This window comes from Papaver somniferum, chromosome 5 (genome assembly GCF_003573695.1).
Source record: "Papaver somniferum cultivar HN1 chromosome 5, ASM357369v1, whole genome shotgun sequence".
NCBI lineage: Eukaryota > Viridiplantae > Streptophyta > Magnoliopsida > Ranunculales > Papaveraceae > Papaver > Papaver somniferum.
Genome location: NC_039362.1, coordinates 213,558,382 through 213,576,648, shown reverse-complemented (window position 1 = coordinate 213,576,648; position 18,267 = coordinate 213,558,382). Strand labels below are relative to the sequence as shown.

Genomic DNA, 18,267 nt, shown 5'->3' with positions numbered 1-18,267 from the left:
CTGCGTAAGTATATTATGGAAAAATATATTTGTATTCTAACAAGTAGGGTGAAACCGAAAAATATAACTGATGATAGTCTATAGTTAAATTCCAGTCTTTCAAGATTATCAAATGACCATCAAAATTCCAAGCCCCTCCAAAAAGAATAGCTTCTTTATCTTCATTAAATTGAAATTTAATAAAAAAAAATATTAGGTTCCAAGGTACGCACCTGAACAAACCATTGATTATGTCTTCTGAGGTGAGGCCAGATGAATTTAGCAGCACGTTCAACATCTTGCCATAGCACCAGGGGCATAGAGTTTACCTGCAAGACTATACCTCCAATCTATGACTCCAGTTAAAATAGCAGTATTAGAATTCATAACAACCCTCCTTCTAATTGGTTCTTCACTGATTGAAATTTCTTCCATTTCTTGAGAAATATTTGATAAAACAGGTCTAGCCGTAATAGTGAAAAAAAGATTTTTTTTTGATAGAACAGAGAAGGGTATGAATGAAAATCAATACGACGATGTAGTTTTTATAATAAAAAATTAGATGAGGTGTCAAAATAGGGAGAATATATGTATGGGTGAAAGGTTTAAGAAACAAAGATAACTGAGAAAAGGTTGAAGAAATCGAAGCTACTGAAGTGAGATGGATAACCTCAAGAGAAATTTTCCATACACGTGAGACATGATAACCAATAAAATGAACCCAACTCAGATAATCATGAAGAGAAACGATAAGGATGAATAACATATGCACCGCTGCGATAAAAAGCCAAACTTGAAGATGCCAACTTTGAGACTGCCAACTGTGAAGATGTTCAATGATGTGATAGAACAATACTGTTGTTATACCCATGCGTGGCAAAAAGAAAGAGATAAATTAAGCTTTCATTAAAGGGAAAAAGATCAATTAGAATTAAAGATTGTCATAAAGCAGTAAGAAACAAGATAAAATTGAAATTAGGGTTTTTCAGAGAGACCAAAAAGGGTTAAAAACGATAAAATTAAACCATAAAAAATATATATAAATGATCATATAAAGAGAGAAAATAAAATATTGAAGAACTGAATGCAAATCAGATAAATAAACGAAAGTAATTCAAGGTTGACTAAAGCTGACTTTGGATTTGACTTTCGCTTGACCTTATCATACCGCGAGATGGGAGAGTTGAAGCTTAGGGGGTAAAGTTTGTAATTCAATTCATCTACCACCTATTTGTATTTTCAGTTGATAGAAGTCCGTAATATGGGTGTTCAACCGAGTCATCATCTCACCAGGATGAGTTGGAACTAGGACACATTAATCCATTATCCTTTATATGGATGAGACTTAGGTTGTTTGGTTGGTCGGGTTAGAAGGCTTGGCCGAGCTAGACCCGAGAGAGAAATCCTTTGCCCAGATTTCCCATCGAACCCGTGGAACCCATGGAGGTGTTGTCCAAGTCCGCCAAAGTTATATTCCTCGGGTTCCACATGTTCCATGGGTCGACCCAAGTTTTAATAAATATACACTTATAAACCCTAATTGTCTTAATTAAATTTTAAAATTTATTTTCATTTCACGTGGAAATATTTTTTTTTATTAATAATAATATCTAATTACTCCAAATATCTTAAATTTCCAAATAAATTAAATTATTTACAACAATATAAATTTTTCTCATATCATATTATTAATGAGATAGATATGATTTATATTTTCATTATTAGAGTTGAAGATAATAGCTAAAATTACTCTAAATAGATAATATTACCGATTCGGAAAATAATTCTATATAATTATATTATATAGTTCTCCGGGTTGGGTGGGTTGCTCGGGTTAGAGATATTTGTGCCCATGGTCGTCCGAATTTAACTCGGATTCATAAAATTTGTGCCCCAACTTGCTCAAAATTTTGAAATACATTGCTCATACCCGCCCAACATTCAGGTTGGGCATGGTTTGGGCGGGTTAACCCAACCCAAGTTCTACCCCTAATCCTTTAAATGTCAAGAGCAGGAGGTATCCGCTGCTCTATATATGAAGCCAGCCTACCGATACGTAGAATCATACCACCTAAAGATGCACATGGTAATGTTTTCCTCTCACTTGTTGAGATTGACTAGATTTTTTTTCCGTGCTATGCACCGGGTATTTTTTTTAACCGTATTTTTAATTTGGTAAAGTTCGGTTTCGGCTTGGTCTCGCCCCGTCCCGATTTGATTTGGTGTGGCTCGTCTTCGCCTCGCTCCGATTGGAAAAGAACTATATGAGTATCACTCCATAATAAAATAGAATAGAGAAAACAATAATCGTAGAACATAATCATCAAATTTTTATCTGATAGTAATCTTTGTACGTTTATAGACTTTAATTATAGTTAAAAAAAAAACAGAACTAGTCAAATAAAATCAAGGTGACCAAACATGTGGTACAAAAAATCCAGCCATATTATTTTTAATAAATGGAAACCATTTAATTAAAAAGTGACATAAAAACCCCAAGTCAAATAATAATGTGCAAATTTAATTTTTATTACTTTAAAAAAAGCCAAACATACCCTTTTTACTAGGCCTGTCAATATTTGTCCGATATCCGGTATCCGTTTCCGAGTATTCGAGATCCTATAGGATTTTATCCGTTTTATCGGATATCGGATATCAGATCGGATATTTTATCGGATATTTCTTCCTTAACATATCGGAAACGGATTAGACCCCATCCGAAATGTTAATATCCGATATCCGATAGTATAGGAACTTATTTATAATTTATCCTAATTTCGAGTCTAGTATCGGATATTATCGGATATTGTCGGATAAATATCCCATAAGTGTCAATTATGAAAATGTTTTACAAGAGTTTTTAAGCTTTTTCGTTATACCCGGATACTATCGGATATCCGACAGCTTAGCCTATCGGAATCGATATCTGATTTTGATATCCTATAGGATATTATCGGATATCGAATATCCGGTAGTGCTTAACATGTCGGATATAGGATTTCTAAATATCCGACGGATATTCTTCCATTGACAGGCCTACTTTTTACCTTGTCTTCTTCTTCTTCTCTCCTTTCTTTTTTCTATTTCTGTGGTCTTCATCTCCCCACCACCATTAACACCAGCAGCAACAAATATCTCTCCATGAACACCATCGCAAGACCTCCGTCACCACCAGCAACAACACCTCCGTCAACACCAGCAGCAACACCTTCGTCTCCTCCACGAAACCTTCGTCTCGTTTTCTTCTATTTCTATTCAGATCTATCACCAACAGTAGCTCCGCCACCATCAAACCAACCGATGTGTCCAGATCCGCCACCAACAGAACCTCCGTCTCCTCCATTAACACCATCATCACCTCCGTATCCTCCATTAACACCATCATCACCTTCTTCTTTTCCGTCTACCGATTTTCCATCAACAACACCGCCTCCTCTTATTTTTGTTTTTCCTACCAGTACATCAGATCCGCCACCAACATTACTTCTACCTCCTCCTTTTATCATCTAAAACCACTACCAATACCTTCAAATAGGCCACCAACAACACCTCATCTACAATCAACACCAGTACCTGCAGATCCGCTCCCAACATCACCTCCGCCTCCTCGTTCAATCCTCTACAATCACCACCACCACCTTATGATTTTTTCATCACCAGCAAATGATGATACATCTTCAAAGTCGAAATCAATATTGTGTTGGGAAATGACAGATTTATGATGAAACGAAAATTGGTTTCATCAAATTCTGACAGTTTTCGTTGGTGAAAACAGTAAACTAATGATGAAACCAAATTTGGTTTCATCATAAACTTGCCCATTTTCTGTCATGAAACCAAAGATTTTAATGATGAAAATTAAGTTTATGACCTGATTTTTGTCTAGTTTATTCGGTCTGACTTGGAAGACGACATGTTTGGTTTCATCATTGAAGTTATGTTGGTGAAATGACAATATGTGGTTTCGATTGTATGTACAATGGTGGTTTTGATTATATGTGTGTATGAATTGGGAGAATGTGTATAGCAGGGTCTGGTACTGGTACTCCAAGTATTGATGAAGAAGTTTTGTTGGTAGTGGTGGCCTTAACTGAAGTTATGGAAGTGATAAAGAATGGATTAACTGAGTAAGGGTGATGCTAATGTAATGAGAGTTGTAGTTGAGCTTCAGGTGTTGCATAAAGGACTGGTATGAGTTACAATTAAAGAAGTGTATGTCTGCATAGTTAAAAGTGTAATAAATTGGCTGAAGTTGATAAAACCTAATTAGGTTTCATCGTATTTTTTTCGTTTTGTTGAATATTAATATCTGTGAAGCTAATTTTTGATGGTGGGATACAGGTGGATTATTTTTTGTTGAAACTGGTTGTAGTTGAGGGGGTAATGGTAGGGGTGGTTGTGGTGCTGGTGGTTGTGGAAGCGATGGGGGTGGTGCAGTTGACGGTGGTGGTAGGTTTCATCTTATTGTAGATTCTTTTTTGTTGAAAGTAGTCTTAGTTAAGGAGGTAATGGTAGTGGTGGTTGTGGTGATTATGGTTGTGGTGGCGATGGGGGGTGCAGTTGACGGTGGTGAAAGGTTTCATCTTATTGTGTTTCATTTTTTCTTCTTCTTATTTCTCCTTTCTTTTATGATGAAACCAAAATTTGGTTTCATCTTAATTTGGTGAAACCAATTTTTGGTTTCATCATTTTTCTGGTGGTGGCACGGTGGTGGTCGGTGGAGGAGGCAGTGGTCGGTGGCGGCGGCGACGACGACGGGCGGTGGTGGTGTTGCTGGTGGTGGGTTGTTGTTCGTGTTGATAATATAATAAAATTTAAAGGTTGGGTTGATTTTTGTTTATGTTGGGGTGATTTAAATAGTAGAAGGATAATATAGACAGTTTATGTTAAATGGGATTTTTGTGAACATTTTGTTTTGGTGGAGTTTTTGTGCATGGATGTGGCATCTTTGGGGTTATAACTTGCGGACCGAAAAAAAAAAGATTAAAACCGGTAATAATCTACGTACCTTACAGTAAAGGTCATGCATTTTTATTAGGGTTAGGGCTTAGGGTTTTACAGTAAAGGTCATACATTTTTTTATTTGGTGAAAATCGAGGGAAAGTTAAAATCGTCCATGCAAATCAATAATCTGTTGAGACTCCTAGCAAGCTTAACTCTTTTATTCCTTAAAAATCACGGAATAGTTGATCCCCATGTTTATTCCACCATTAATGGTTGGTTTTAGAGTTTTTCTTTTTCTCACTGCGGTTTTTTTTTTCCTTTTCGGACCTCTTTTTATTCTTTTTTTTTATAAATAATATCTTTTTCTTAATAAATATTACTTGAAATTAGTAGGAAGCCTGACAAGCTAAGCTCCAACGGGTGTACTACTACATTAATTGAACAGGTTGTTGTGTTAGCCTATCAGCGAGCCTCATGGGGAACCAGCCAAAAAAGCCGAAGCGGATAGGGGGCTGATTATGTCGCAAGGGGGTAAGCTAACTCTACCTTCCATGTTAAATACTGCAATATTGTTTCATCTGGGACTCGAATCTGGAACCTCCTGGGACACATCGAGTTTTAAGGAACGGGGATAACCTGCTGAGCTAGCTACCCGTTTTATTCTTTTGTATAAATTTGTTAATTTAGGAAGAATATTTTTTTAATTTAGTTCGAGGAAAGAGAAGTGAAAAGAGAAAATTTCTTTGCAATATGGTGAGGAGAGAGAATTTTGGAGCAATTTAGTGAAAGAAGTGGCGTATACTTTTAACGTAGGGAAAGTTTTCCTCATCGAGGGACGTGGGGCCTCATATGACTTAGGATTTGAAAGGTTTAGATTAACAAAAAAAAATAAAAAAATTGCACAAGTTAATTATTTGTGGTCATTAGCCAAGTCCACACAGCTTTTATTTAGATATGACTAGTTCTAACATCAGAACATCCAATTTGAGCTAGGCTTACAAGTTGCATGCATCAGTAATGAACCACTCTTTATGCTTGCTTAAGCAAATGTAGATTCATTTCAGTAGTCATTAATTCAATTGACTTGAGGATTCCAACCGGATCAGCCACGTCTTCATTAGATTTTTCATATTCGACAGACCACTTCACCAAACTTGTACCATCAGTAGTACCAGACTTGGGAGTTATATCCAAGTTGAAATTAAAACTATTGAAGTCTCCCATGAAATCTCCTTCCATGACAGTGCATGTAATTGAACGATTTTTGTTGTCGACTGCCGTTATCTTCTCCTTGGTCATCATTGTTGGTCCACCCACTGTGATTATTAACACGTAAATAATTTGTCAATATATCTTTCATAAGCGTAAATGTTACAGGATTAATTGCATCACATAGTTCCTTACCTGGCATGAATTTCCACACAAAGCCTGTGCCCAAACAAACTTCTCCCTCTCTGGTGGCAGTAATTTCAACGCTCTCGACCAAATTAGGGATATATTTGGATAGTTGGGATGCATCACGGGTGAGCATACGGTACAACTTGTCTGGGCAGCACTTGGCCTCGTGCACAACTTCAAGTTTTTGAATCTGAGCCATGATATATAAGTTATTGGAAAGTAGCAATGAATTAACTTGGTGTTGTTCTGTCCTTGAGGAGGTTCGTATTTATAGAGTTAAATAAAGTACAAATTAGTGATACATGTTTGAGTAATTAAATTGGATAAACTAAATTATGAAGGTAATTGTGTAGATTATCTTTAAATAAATTATTAAGACATCGAAATGGACCATACATTGCGTTCTGTACTACAAGGATATTAAAAGTGTATAGCGACTCTTGTATTGAATCTGATTCCTGTATTAGTGATATGGAGAATATGGAGATATGCAATGATCGACTCTCCAGTCATTTGAAAAATTATGTTAGTCTTTTCTTGGCACCAATTTTTTGTGTTTGTATTTACGTTTGCCCTTGGGTTGGTCTCTCACCATATTAGGAAGGGTACTTTAATTATATACCCTTAGTTTTCGTACCCTAAAAATATCCTTATATTACATAATAAAAATACACGTCATCTTATCCACTTAAAGATTGATTACATCAATATCCTCTATTATATAGTTTTTTACTTATTTTATCACACACAATATTACTTCATTTTCTTTAAAGAAAATCTATCATTATACCACAACCACTCCACCACCAGTCTACCACCGCACCTCCAAGTCCACCACCGCCAATCCACCATAGCCATCACCACCACTCCACCACCACCGCCGCGAGTCCCTTACAACCACCACTGTCGCTGCCAGTCAACCACCGTCGTTGCCGTCGTCAGATCAAAATAAACGAAAGTAATTCAAGGTTGACTAAAGTTGACTTTTGATTTGACTTTCGCTTGACCTTATCGTACCGCGAGACGGGAGAGTTGAAGCTTAGGGGGTAAAGTTGGTAATTCAATTCATTTACCACCTATTTGTATTGGCAGTTGATAGAAGTCCGTAATATGGGTGTTCAACCGAGTCATCATCTCACCAGGATGAGTTGGAACTAGGACACATTAATCCATTATCCTTTATAGGGATGAGACTTAGGTTGGTTGGTTGATCGGATTAGAAGGCTTGGCCGAGCCAGACCCGAGATAGAAATGCTTTGCCCAGATTTCTCATCGAACTCGTGGAATCCATGGAAGTGTTGTCCAAATCCGCCAAAATTATATTCCTCGAGTTCCACTTGTTCCAAGGGTCGACCCAAGTTTTAATAAATATACACTTATAAACCCTAATAGTCTGAATTCAATTTTAAAATTTATTTTAATTTCACGTGGAAATATTTTTTTTATTAATAATAAGATCTAATTACTCCAAATATCTTAAATTTCCAAATAAATTAAATTATTTACAACAATATAAATTTTTCTCATATCATATTATTAATGAGATAGATATGATTTATATTTTCATTATTAGAGTTGAAGATAATAGCTAAAATTACTCTAAATAGATAATATTACCGATTCGGAAAATAATTCTATATAATTATATTATATTTATATAGTTCTCCGGGTTGGGTGGGTTGCTCGGGTTAGAGATGTTTGTGCCCATGGTCGCCCAAATTTAACTCGGGTTCATAAAATTTGTGCCCAAACTTGCCCAAAATTTTAAAATACATTGCTCATACCCGCCCAACATTCAGGTTGGGCATGGTTTGGGTGGGTTAACCCAACCCAAGTCCTACCCCAAATCCTTTAAATGTCAAGAGCAGGAGGTATCCGCTGCTCTATATATGAAGCCAGCCTACCGATACGTAGAATCATACCACCTAAAGATGCCCATGGTAATGTTTTCCACTCACTTGTTGAGATTGACTTGATTTCTTGTCCGTGCTACGCACCGTTTTTTTTTTAACCGTATTTTTAATTTGGTAAAGTTCGGTTTCGGCTTGGTCTCGCTCCGTTCCGATTTGATTTGGTGTAACTCGTCTTCGCCTCACCCCGATTGGAAAAAAACTATATGAATATCACTCATAAAATAGAATAGAGAAAACAATAGTCGTAGAACATAATCATCAAATTTGTATCTGATAGAGAAATGGAAAATAGGGTTAAGGTTTTACAGTAAAGGTCATACATTTTTTTATTTGATGAAAATCGTGGGAAAGTTAAAATCGTCCATGCAAATCAATAAACTGTTGAGACTCCTAGCAAGCTTAACTCTTTTTTTTCCTTAAAAATCACGGAATAGTTGATCCCCATGTTTGTGCCACCATTAATGGTTGGTTTTAGAGTTTTTCTTTTTTCACGGCGGTTTTTGTTTTTTTCCTTTTTTTTTTTTATTTTCGGATCTCTTTTTATTCTTTTTTTTTTATAAATAATATCTTTTATTACATATCTTTTTCTTAATGAATATTACTTGAAACTAGTAGGAAGCCTAACAAGCTAAGCTCCAACGGCGTACTACTACATTAATTGAACGGGTTGTTGTGTTAGCCTACCAGCGAGCCTAATGAGGAACCAACCAAGAAAGCCGAAGCGGATAGGGGGCTGATTATGTCGCAAGGGGGTAAGCTAACTCTACCTTCCATGTTAAATACTGCAATATTGTTTCATCTGGGACTCGAATCTGGAACCTCCTGGGGCACATCGAGGTTTAAGGAACGGGGATAACCAGCTGAGCTAGCTACCCGTTTTAATCTTTTGTATAAATTTGTTGATTTAGGGAGAATATTTTTTTTTTTAAATTAGTTCGAGGAAAGAGAAGCGAAAAGAGAAATTTTTTTTGCAATTTGGTGAGGAGAGAGAACTTTGGGGCTATTTAGTGAAACAAGTGGCGTATACTTTTAACGTATGGAGAGTTTTTCTCATCGAGGGACGTGGGGCCTCATATGACTTGGGATTTGAAAGGTTTTGATTAACAAAAAAAAAAAAAAAATTGCACAAGTTAATTATTTGTGGTCATTAGCCAAGTCCACACAGCTTTTATTTAGATATGACTAGTTCTAACATCAGAACATCCAATTTGAGCTAGGCTTACAAGTTGCATGCATCAGTAATGAACCACTCTTTATGCTTGCTTAAGCAAATGGAGATTCATTTCAGTAGTCATTAATTCAATTGACTTGAGGATTCCAACCGGCTCAGCCACGTCTTCATTAGATTTTTCATATTCGACAGACCACTTCACCAAACTTGTACCATCAGTAGTACCAGACTTGGGAGTTATATCCAAGTTGAAATTAAAACTATTGAAGTCTCCCATGAAATCTCCTTCCATGACAGTGTATGTAATTGAACGATTTTTGTTGTCGACTGCCGTTATCTTCTCCTTGGAAATCATTGTTGGTCCACCCACTGTGATTATTAACACGTAAATAATTTGTCAATATATCTTTCATAAGCGTAAATGTTACAGGATTAATTGCATCACATAGTTCCTTACCTGGCATGAATTTCCACACAAAGCCTGTGCCCAAACAAACTTCTCCCTCTCTGGTGGCAGTAATTTCAACGCTCTCGACCAAATTAGGGATATATTTGGATAGTTGGGATGCATCACGGGTGAGCATACGGTACAACTTGTCTGGACAGCACTTGGCCTCGTGCACAACTTCAAGTTTTTGAATCTGAGCCATGATATATAAGTTATTGGAAAGTAGCAATGAATTAACTTGGTGTTGTTCTGTCCTTGAGGAGGTTCGTATTTATAGAGTTAAATAAAGTACAAATTAGTGATACATGTTTGAGTAATTAAATTGGATAAACTAAATTATGAAGGTAATTGTGTAGATTATCTTTAAATAAATTATTAAGACATCGAAATGGACCATACATTGCGTTCTGTACTACAAGGATATTAAAAGTGTATAGCGACTCTTGTATTGAATCTGATTCCTGTATTAGTGATATGGAGAATATGGAGATATGCAATGATCGACTCTCCAGTCATTTGAAGAATTATGTTAGTCTTTTCTTGGCACCAATTTTTTGTGTTTGTATTTACGTTTGCACTTGGGTTGGTCTCTCACCATATTAGGAAGGGTATTTTAATTATATACCCTTAGTTTTCGTACCCTAAAAATATCCTTATATTACATAATAAAAATACCCGTCATCTTATCTACTTAAAGATTGATTACATCAATATCCTCTATTATATAGTTTTTTACTTATTTTATCACACACAATATTACTTCATTTTCTTTAAAGAAAATCTCTCATTATACCACAACCACTCCACCACCAGTCTACCACCGCACCTCCAAATCCACCACCGCCAATCCACCATAGCCATCACCACCACTCCAGCACCACCGCCGCGAGTCCATTACAACCACCACTGCCGCTGCCAGTCAACCACCGTCGTCGCCGTCGTCAGATCAAAATAAACGAAAGTAATTCAAGGTTGACTAAAATTGATTTTGGATTTGACTTTCGCTTGACCTTATCGTACCGCGAGACGGGAGAGTTGAAGCTTAGGAGGTAAAGTTTGTAATTCAATTCATTTACCACCTATTTGTATTTGCAGTTGATAGAAGTCCGTAATATGGGTGTTCAACCGAGTTACATCTCACCAGAATGACTTGGAACTAGGACACATTAATCCATTATCCTTTATAGGGATGAGACTTAGGTTGGTTGGTTGATCGGATTAGAAGGCTTGGCCGAGCCAGACCCGAGATAGAAATGCTTTGCCCAGATTTCTCATCGAACTCGTGAATCCATGGAAGTGTTGTCCAAATCAGCCAAAATTATATTCCTCGAGTTCCACTTGTTCCAAGGGTCGACCCAAGTTTTAATAAATATACACTTATAAACCCTAATTGTCTTAATTCAATTTTAAAATTTATTTTAATTTCACGTGGAAATATTTTTTTTATTAATAATAAGATCTAATTACTCCAAATATCTTAAATTTCCAAATAAATTAAATTATTTACAACAATATAAATTTTTCTCATATCATATTATTAATGAGATAGATATGATTTATATTTTCATTATTAGAGTTGAAGATAATAGCTAAAATTACTCTAAATAGATAATATTACCGATTCGGAAAATAATTCTATATAATTATATTATATTTATATAGTTCTCCGGGTTGGGTGGGTTGCTCGGGTTAGAGATGTTTGTGCCCATGGTCGCCCAAATTTAACTCGGGTTCATAAAATTTGTGCCCAAACTTGCCCAAAATTTTAAAATACATTGCTCATACCCGCCCAACATTCAGGTTGGGCATGGTTTGGGTGGGTTAACCCAACCCAAGTCCTACCCCAAATCCTTTAAATGTCAAGAGCAGGAGGTATCCGCTGCTCTATATATGAAGCCAGCCTACCGATACGTAGAATCATACCACCTAAAGATGCCCATGGTAATGTTTTCCACTCACTTGTTGAGATTGACTTGATTTCTTGTCCGTGCTACGCACCGTTTTTTTTTTAACCGTATTTTTAATTTGGTAAAGTTCGGTTTCGGCTTGGTCTCGCTCCGTTCCGATTTGATTTGGTGTAACTCGTCTTCGCCTCACCCCGATTGGAAAAAAACTATATGAATATCACTCATAAAATAGAATAGAGAAAACAATAGTCGTAGAACATAATCATCAAATTTGTATCTGATAGAGAAATGGAAAATAGGGTTAAGGTTTTACAGTAAAGGTCATACATTTTTTTATTTGATGAAAATCGTGGGAAAGTTAAAATCGTCCATGCAAATCAATAAACTGTTGAGACTCCTAGCAAGCTTAACTCTTTTTTTTCCTTAAAAATCACGGAATAGTTGATCCCCATGTTTGTGCCACCATTAATGGTTGGTTTTAGAGTTTTTCTTTTTTCACGGCGGTTTTTGTTTTTTTCCTTTTTTTTTTTTATTTTCGGATCTCTTTTTATTCTTTTTTTTTTATAAATAATATCTTTTATTACATATCTTTTTCTTAATGAATATTACTTGAAACTAGTAGGAAGCCTAACAAGCTAAGCTCCAACGGCGTACTACTACATTAATTGAACGGGTTGTTGTGTTAGCCTACCAGCGAGCCTAATGAGGAACCAACCAAGAAAGCCGAAGCGGATAGGGGGCTGATTATGTCGCAAGGGGGTAAGCTAACTCTACCTTCCATGTTAAATACTGCAATATTGTTTCATCTGGGACTCGAATCTGGAACCTCCTGGGGCACATCGAGGTTTAAGGAACGGGGATAACCAGCTGAGCTAGCTACCCGTTTTAATCTTTTGTATAAATTTGTTGATTTAGGGAGAATATTTTTTTTTTTAAATTAGTTCGAGGAAAGAGAAGCGAAAAGAGAAATTTTTTTTGCAATTTGGTGAGGAGAGAGAACTTTGGGGCTATTTAGTGAAACAAGTGGCGTATACTTTTAACGTATGGAGAGTTTTTCTCATCGAGGGACGTGGGGCCTCATATGACTTGGGATTTGAAAGGTTTTGATTAACAAAAAAAAAAAAAAAATTGCACAAGTTAATTATTTGTGGTCATTAGCCAAGTCCACACAGCTTTTATTTAGATATGACTAGTTCTAACATCAGAACATCCAATTTGAGCTAGGCTTACAAGTTGCATGCATCAGTAATGAACCACTCTTTATGCTTGCTTAAGCAAATGGAGATTCATTTCAGTAGTCATTAATTCAATTGACTTGAGGATTCCAACCGGCTCAGCCACGTCTTCATTAGATTTTTCATATTCGACAGACCACTTCACCAAACTTGTACCATCAGTAGTACCAGACTTGGGAGTTATATCCAAGTTGAAATTAAAACTATTGAAGTCTCCCATGAAATCTCCTTCCATGACAGTGTATGTAATTGAACGATTTTTGTTGTCGACTGCCGTTATCTTCTCCTTGGAAATCATTGTTGGTCCACCCACTGTGATTATTAACACGTAAATAATTTGTCAATATATCTTTCATAAGCGTAAATGTTACAGGATTAATTGCATCACATAGTTCCTTACCTGGCATGAATTTCCACACAAAGCCTGTGCCCAAACAAACTTCTCCCTCTCTGGTGGCAGTAATTTCAACGCTCTCGACCAAATTAGGGATATATTTGGATAGTTGGGATGCATCACGGGTGAGCATACGGTACAACTTGTCTGGACAGCACTTGGCCTCGTGCACAACTTCAAGTTTTTGAATCTGAGCCATGATATATAAGTTATTGGAAAGTAGCAATGAATTAACTTGGTGTTGTTCTGTCCTTGAGGAGGTTCGTATTTATAGAGTTAAATAAAGTACAAATTAGTGATACATGTTTGAGTAATTAAATTGGATAAACTAAATTATGAAGGTAATTGTGTAGATTATCTTTAAATAAATTATTAAGACATCGAAATGGACCATACATTGCGTTCTGTACTACAAGGATATTAAAAGTGTATAGCGACTCTTGTATTGAATCTGATTCCTGTATTAGTGATATGGAGAATATGGAGATATGCAATGATCGACTCTCCAGTCATTTGAAGAATTATGTTAGTCTTTTCTTGGCACCAATTTTTTGTGTTTGTATTTACGTTTGCACTTGGGTTGGTCTCTCACCATATTAGGAAGGGTATTTTAATTATATACCCTTAGTTTTCGTACCCTAAAAATATCCTTATATTACATAATAAAAATACCCGTCATCTTATCTACTTAAAGATTGATTACATCAATATCCTCTATTATATAGTTTTTTACTTATTTTATCACACACAATATTACTTCATTTTCTTTAAAGAAAATCTCTCATTATACCACAACCACTCCACCACCAGTCTACCACCGCACCTCCAAATCCACCACCGCCAATCCACCATAGCCATCACCACCACTCCAGCACCACCGCCGCGAGTCCATTACAACCACCACTGCCGCTGCCAGTCAACCACCGTCGTCGCCGTCGTCAGATCAAAATAAACGAAAGTAATTCAAGGTTGACTAAAATTGATTTTGGATTTGACTTTCGCTTGACCTTATCGTACCGCGAGACGGGAGAGTTGAAGCTTAGGAGGTAAAGTTTGTAATTCAATTCATTTACCACCTATTTGTATTTGCAGTTGATAGAAGTCCGTAATATGGGTGTTCAACCGAGTTACATCTCACCAGAATGACTTGGAACTAGGACACATTAATCCATTATCCTTTATAGGGATGAGACTTAGGTTGGTTGGTTGATCGGATTAGAAGGCTTGGCCGAGCCAGACCCGAGATAGAAATGCTTTGCCCAGATTTCTCATCGAACTCGTGAATCCATGGAAGTGTTGTCCAAATCAGCCAAAATTATATTCCTCGAGTTCCACTTGTTCCAAGGGTCGACCCAAGTTTTAATAAATATACACTTATAAACCCTAATTGTCTTAATTCAATTTTAAAATTTATTTTAATTTCACGTGGAAATATTTTTTTTATTAATAATAAGATCTAATTACTCCAAATATCTTAAATTTCCAAATAAATTAAATTATTTACAACAATATAAATTTTTCTCATATCATATTATTAATGAGATAGATATGATTTATATTTTCATTATTAGAGTTGAAGATAATAGCTAAAATTACTCTAAATAGATAATATTACCGATTCGGAAAATAATTCTATATAATTATATTATATTTATATAGTTCTCCGGGTTGGGTGGGTTGCTCGGGTTAGAGATGTTTGTGCCCATGGTCGCCCAAATTTAACTCGGGTTCATAAAATTTGTGCCCAAACTTGCCCAAAATTTTAAAATACATTGCTCATACCCGCCCAACATTCAGGTTGGGCATGGTTTGGGTGGGTTAACCCAACCCAAGTCCTACCCCAAATCCTTTAAATGTCAAGAGCAGGAGGTATCCGCTGCTCTATATATGAAGCCAGCCTACCGATACGTAGAATCATACCACCTAAAGATGCCCATGGTAATGTTTTCCACTCACTTGTTGAGATTGACTTGATTTCTTGTCCGTGCTACGCACCGTTTTTTTTTTAACCGTATTTTTAATTTGGTAAAGTTCGGTTTCGGCTTGGTCTCGCTCCGTTCCGATTTGATTTGGTGTAACTCGTCTTCGCCTCACCCCGATTGGAAAAAAACTATATGAATATCACTCATAAAATAGAATAGAGAAAACAATAGTCGTAGAACATAATCATCAAATTTGTATCTGATAGAGAAATGGAAAATAGGGTTAAGGTTTTACAGTAAAGGTCATACATTTTTTTATTTGATGAAAATCGTGGGAAAGTTAAAATCGTCCATGCAAATCAATAAACTGTTGAGACTCCTAGCAAGCTTAACTCTTTTTTTTCCTTAAAAATCACGGAATAGTTGATCCCCATGTTTGTGCCACCATTAATGGTTGGTTTTAGAGTTTTTCTTTTTTCACGGCGGTTTTTGTTTTTTTCCTTTTTTTTTTTTATTTTCGGATCTCTTTTTATTCTTTTTTTTTTATAAATAATATCTTTTATTACATATCTTTTTCTTAATGAATATTACTTGAAACTAGTAGGAAGCCTAACAAGCTAAGCTCCAACGGCGTACTACTACATTAATTGAACGGGTTGTTGTGTTAGCCTACCAGCGAGCCTAATGAGGAACCAACCAAGAAAGCCGAAGCGGATAGGGGGCTGATTATGTCGCAAGGGGGTAAGCTAACTCTACCTTCCATGTTAAATACTGCAATATTGTTTCATCTGGGACTCGAATCTGGAACCTCCTGGGGCACATCGAGGTTTAAGGAACGGGGATAACCAGCTGAGCTAGCTACCCGTTTTAATCTTTTGTATAAATTTGTTGATTTAGGGAGAATATTTTTTTTTTTAAATTAGTTCGAGGAAAGAGAAGCGAAAAGAGAAATTTTTTTTGCAATTTGGTGAGGAGAGAGAACTTTGGGGCTATTTAGTGAAACAAGTGGCGTATACTTTTAACGTATGGAGAGTTTTTCTCATCGAGGGACGTGGGGCCTCATATGACTTGGGATTTGAAAGGTTTTGATTAACAAAAAAAAAAAAAAAATTGCACAAGTTAATTATTTGTGGTCATTAGCCAAGTCCACACAGCTTTTATTTAGATATGACTAGTTCTAACATCAGAACATCCAATTTGAGCTAGGCTTACAAGTTGCATGCATCAGTAATGAACCACTCTTTATGCTTGCTTAAGCAAATGTAGATTCATTTCAGTAGTCATTAATTCAATTGACTTGAGGATTCCAACCGGATCAGCCACGTCTTCATTAGATTTTTCATATTCGACAGACCACTTCACCAAACTTGTACCATCAGTAGTACCAGACTTGGGAGTTATATCCAAGTTGAAATTAAAACTATTGAAGTCTCCCATGAAATCTCCTTCCATGACAGTGTATGTAATTGAACGATTTTTGTTGTCGACTGCCGTTATCTTCTCCTTGGAAATCATGTTGGTCCACCCACTGTGATTATTAACACGTAAATAATTTGTCAATATCTTTCATAAGCGTAAATGTTACAGGATTAATTGCATCACATAGTTTCCTTACCTGGCATGAATTTCCACACAAAGCCTGTGCCCAAACAAACTTCTCCCTCTCTGTGGCAGTAATTTCAACGCTCTCACCAAATTAGGGATATATTTGGATAGTTGGGATGCATCACGGGTGAGCATACGGTACAACTTGTCTGGACAGCACTTGGCCTCGTGCACAACTTCAAGTTTTTGAATCTGAGCCATGATATATAAGTTATTGGAAAGTAGCAATGAATTAACTTTGGTTGTTCTGTCCTTGAGGAGGTTCGTATTTATAGAGTTAAATAAGTACAAATTAGTGATACATGTTTGAGTAATTAAATTGGATAAACTAAATTATGAAGGTAATTGTGTAGATTATCTTTAAATAAATTATTAAGACATCGAAATGGACCATACATTGCGTTCTGTACTACAAGGATATTAAAGTGTATAGCGACTCTTGTATTGAATCTGATTCCTGTATTAGTGATATGGAGAATAGGAGATATGCAATGATCGACTCTCCAGTCATTTGAAGAATATTTAGTCTTTTCTTGGCACCAATTTTTTGTGTTTGTATTTACGTTTGCACTTGGTTGGTCTCTCACCATATTAGGAAGGGTATTTTTAATATATCCCTTAGTTTTCGTACCCTAAAAATATCCTTATATTACATAATAAAAATAACCCGTCATCTTATCTACTTAAAGATTGATTACATCAATATCCTCTATTATAGTTTTTTACTTATTTATCACACACAATACTTCATTTTCTTTAAAGAAAATCTCTCATTATACCACAACCACTCCACCACCAGTCTACCACCGCACCTCCAAATCCACCACCGCCAATCCACCATAGCCATCACCACCACTCCAGCACCACGCCGCGAGTCCATTACAACCACCACTGCCGCTGCCAGTCAACCACCGTCGTCGCCGTCGTCAGATCAAAAAACGAAAGTAATTCAAGGTTGACTAAAATTGATTTTGGATTTGACTTTCGCTTGACCTATCGTACCGCGAGACGGGAGAGTTGAAGCTTAGGAGGTAAAGTTTGTAATTCAATTCATTTACCACCTATTTGTATTGCAGTTGATAGAAGTCCGTAATATGGGTGTTCAACCGAGTTACATCTCACCAGAATGACTTGGAACTAGGACACATTAATCCATTATCCTTTATAGGGATGACTTAGGTTGGTTGGTTGATCGGATTAGAAGGCTTGGCCGAGCCAGACCCGAGATAGAAATGCTTTGCCCAGATTCTCATCGAACTCGTGAATCCATGGAGTGTTGTCCAAATCAGCCAAATTATATTCCTCGAGTTCCACTTGTTCCAAGGGTCGACCCAAGTTTTAATAAATATAC

The 18,267-nt window shown here is 36.4% G+C and overlaps 4 protein-coding genes across 4 annotated transcripts; all 4 read right to left on the bottom strand.

Moving 5' to 3' along the window:
• Positions 1-5,820: 5,820 nt before the first annotated feature.
• On the bottom strand, positions 5,821-6,565 carry LOC113278586 (MLP-like protein 43). The gene is made up of 2 exons (XM_026527392.1): positions 6,328-6,565; positions 5,821-6,239 (listed from the first exon to the last, which is right to left on the bottom strand). The coding sequence occupies exons 1-2, from the start codon at positions 6,518-6,520 to the stop codon at positions 5,953-5,955; spliced, it is 480 nt and encodes a 159-aa protein (XP_026383177.1). The 5' UTR covers positions 6,521-6,565; the 3' UTR covers positions 5,821-5,952.
• A 2,780-nt stretch (positions 6,566-9,345) lies between these two features.
• LOC113284586 (MLP-like protein 43) lies at positions 9,346-10,104 on the bottom strand. The gene is made up of 2 exons (XM_026534078.1): positions 9,863-10,104; positions 9,346-9,774 (listed from the first exon to the last, which is right to left on the bottom strand). Exons 1-2 carry the CDS (start codon positions 10,053-10,055, stop codon positions 9,488-9,490), a joined length of 480 nt encoding a protein of 159 aa, XP_026389863.1. The 5' UTR covers positions 10,056-10,104; the 3' UTR covers positions 9,346-9,487.
• A 2,774-nt stretch (positions 10,105-12,878) lies between these two features.
• LOC113284585 (MLP-like protein 43) lies at positions 12,879-13,637 on the bottom strand. The gene is made up of 2 exons (XM_026534077.1): positions 13,396-13,637; positions 12,879-13,307 (listed from the first exon to the last, which is right to left on the bottom strand). The coding sequence occupies exons 1-2, from the start codon at positions 13,586-13,588 to the stop codon at positions 13,021-13,023; spliced, it is 480 nt and encodes a 159-aa protein (XP_026389862.1). The 5' UTR covers positions 13,589-13,637; the 3' UTR covers positions 12,879-13,020.
• Positions 13,638-16,409: 2,772 nt separating this feature from the next.
• Positions 16,410-17,149, bottom strand: LOC113278585 (MLP-like protein 43). Its single transcript, XM_026527391.1, has 2 exons — positions 16,927-17,149; positions 16,410-16,839 (listed from the first exon to the last, which is right to left on the bottom strand). The coding sequence occupies exons 1-2, from the start codon at positions 17,115-17,117 to the stop codon at positions 16,554-16,556; spliced, it is 477 nt and encodes a 158-aa protein (XP_026383176.1). The 5' UTR covers positions 17,118-17,149; the 3' UTR covers positions 16,410-16,553.
• Positions 17,150-18,267: the final 1,118 nt, after the last annotated feature.

Excerpts from the sequence above, each read along its gene's own strand:
- LOC113284586 (XM_026534078.1), bottom strand. The coding sequence starts at position 10,055 with ATGGCTCAGATTCAAAAACTTGAAGTTGTGCACGAGGCCAAGTGCTGT. Across the intron at positions 9,775-9,862 it reads TGTGTGGAAATTCATGCCAG|TGGGTGGACCAACAATGATT; the intron begins GTAAGGAACTAT and ends TAATAATCACAG.
- LOC113278585 (XM_026527391.1), bottom strand. The coding sequence starts at position 17,117 with ATGGCTCAGATTCAAAAACTTGAAGTTGTGCACGAGGCCAAGTGCTGT. Across the intron at positions 16,840-16,926 it reads TGTGTGGAAATTCATGCCAG|TGGGTGGACCAACATGATTT; the intron begins GTAAGGAAACTA and ends TAATAATCACAG.
- LOC113284585 (XM_026534077.1), bottom strand. The coding sequence starts at position 13,588 with ATGGCTCAGATTCAAAAACTTGAAGTTGTGCACGAGGCCAAGTGCTGT. Across the intron at positions 13,308-13,395 it reads TGTGTGGAAATTCATGCCAG|TGGGTGGACCAACAATGATT; the intron begins GTAAGGAACTAT and ends TAATAATCACAG.
- LOC113278586 (XM_026527392.1), bottom strand. The coding sequence starts at position 6,520 with ATGGCTCAGATTCAAAAACTTGAAGTTGTGCACGAGGCCAAGTGCTGC. Across the intron at positions 6,240-6,327 it reads TGTGTGGAAATTCATGCCAG|TGGGTGGACCAACAATGATG; the intron begins GTAAGGAACTAT and ends TAATAATCACAG.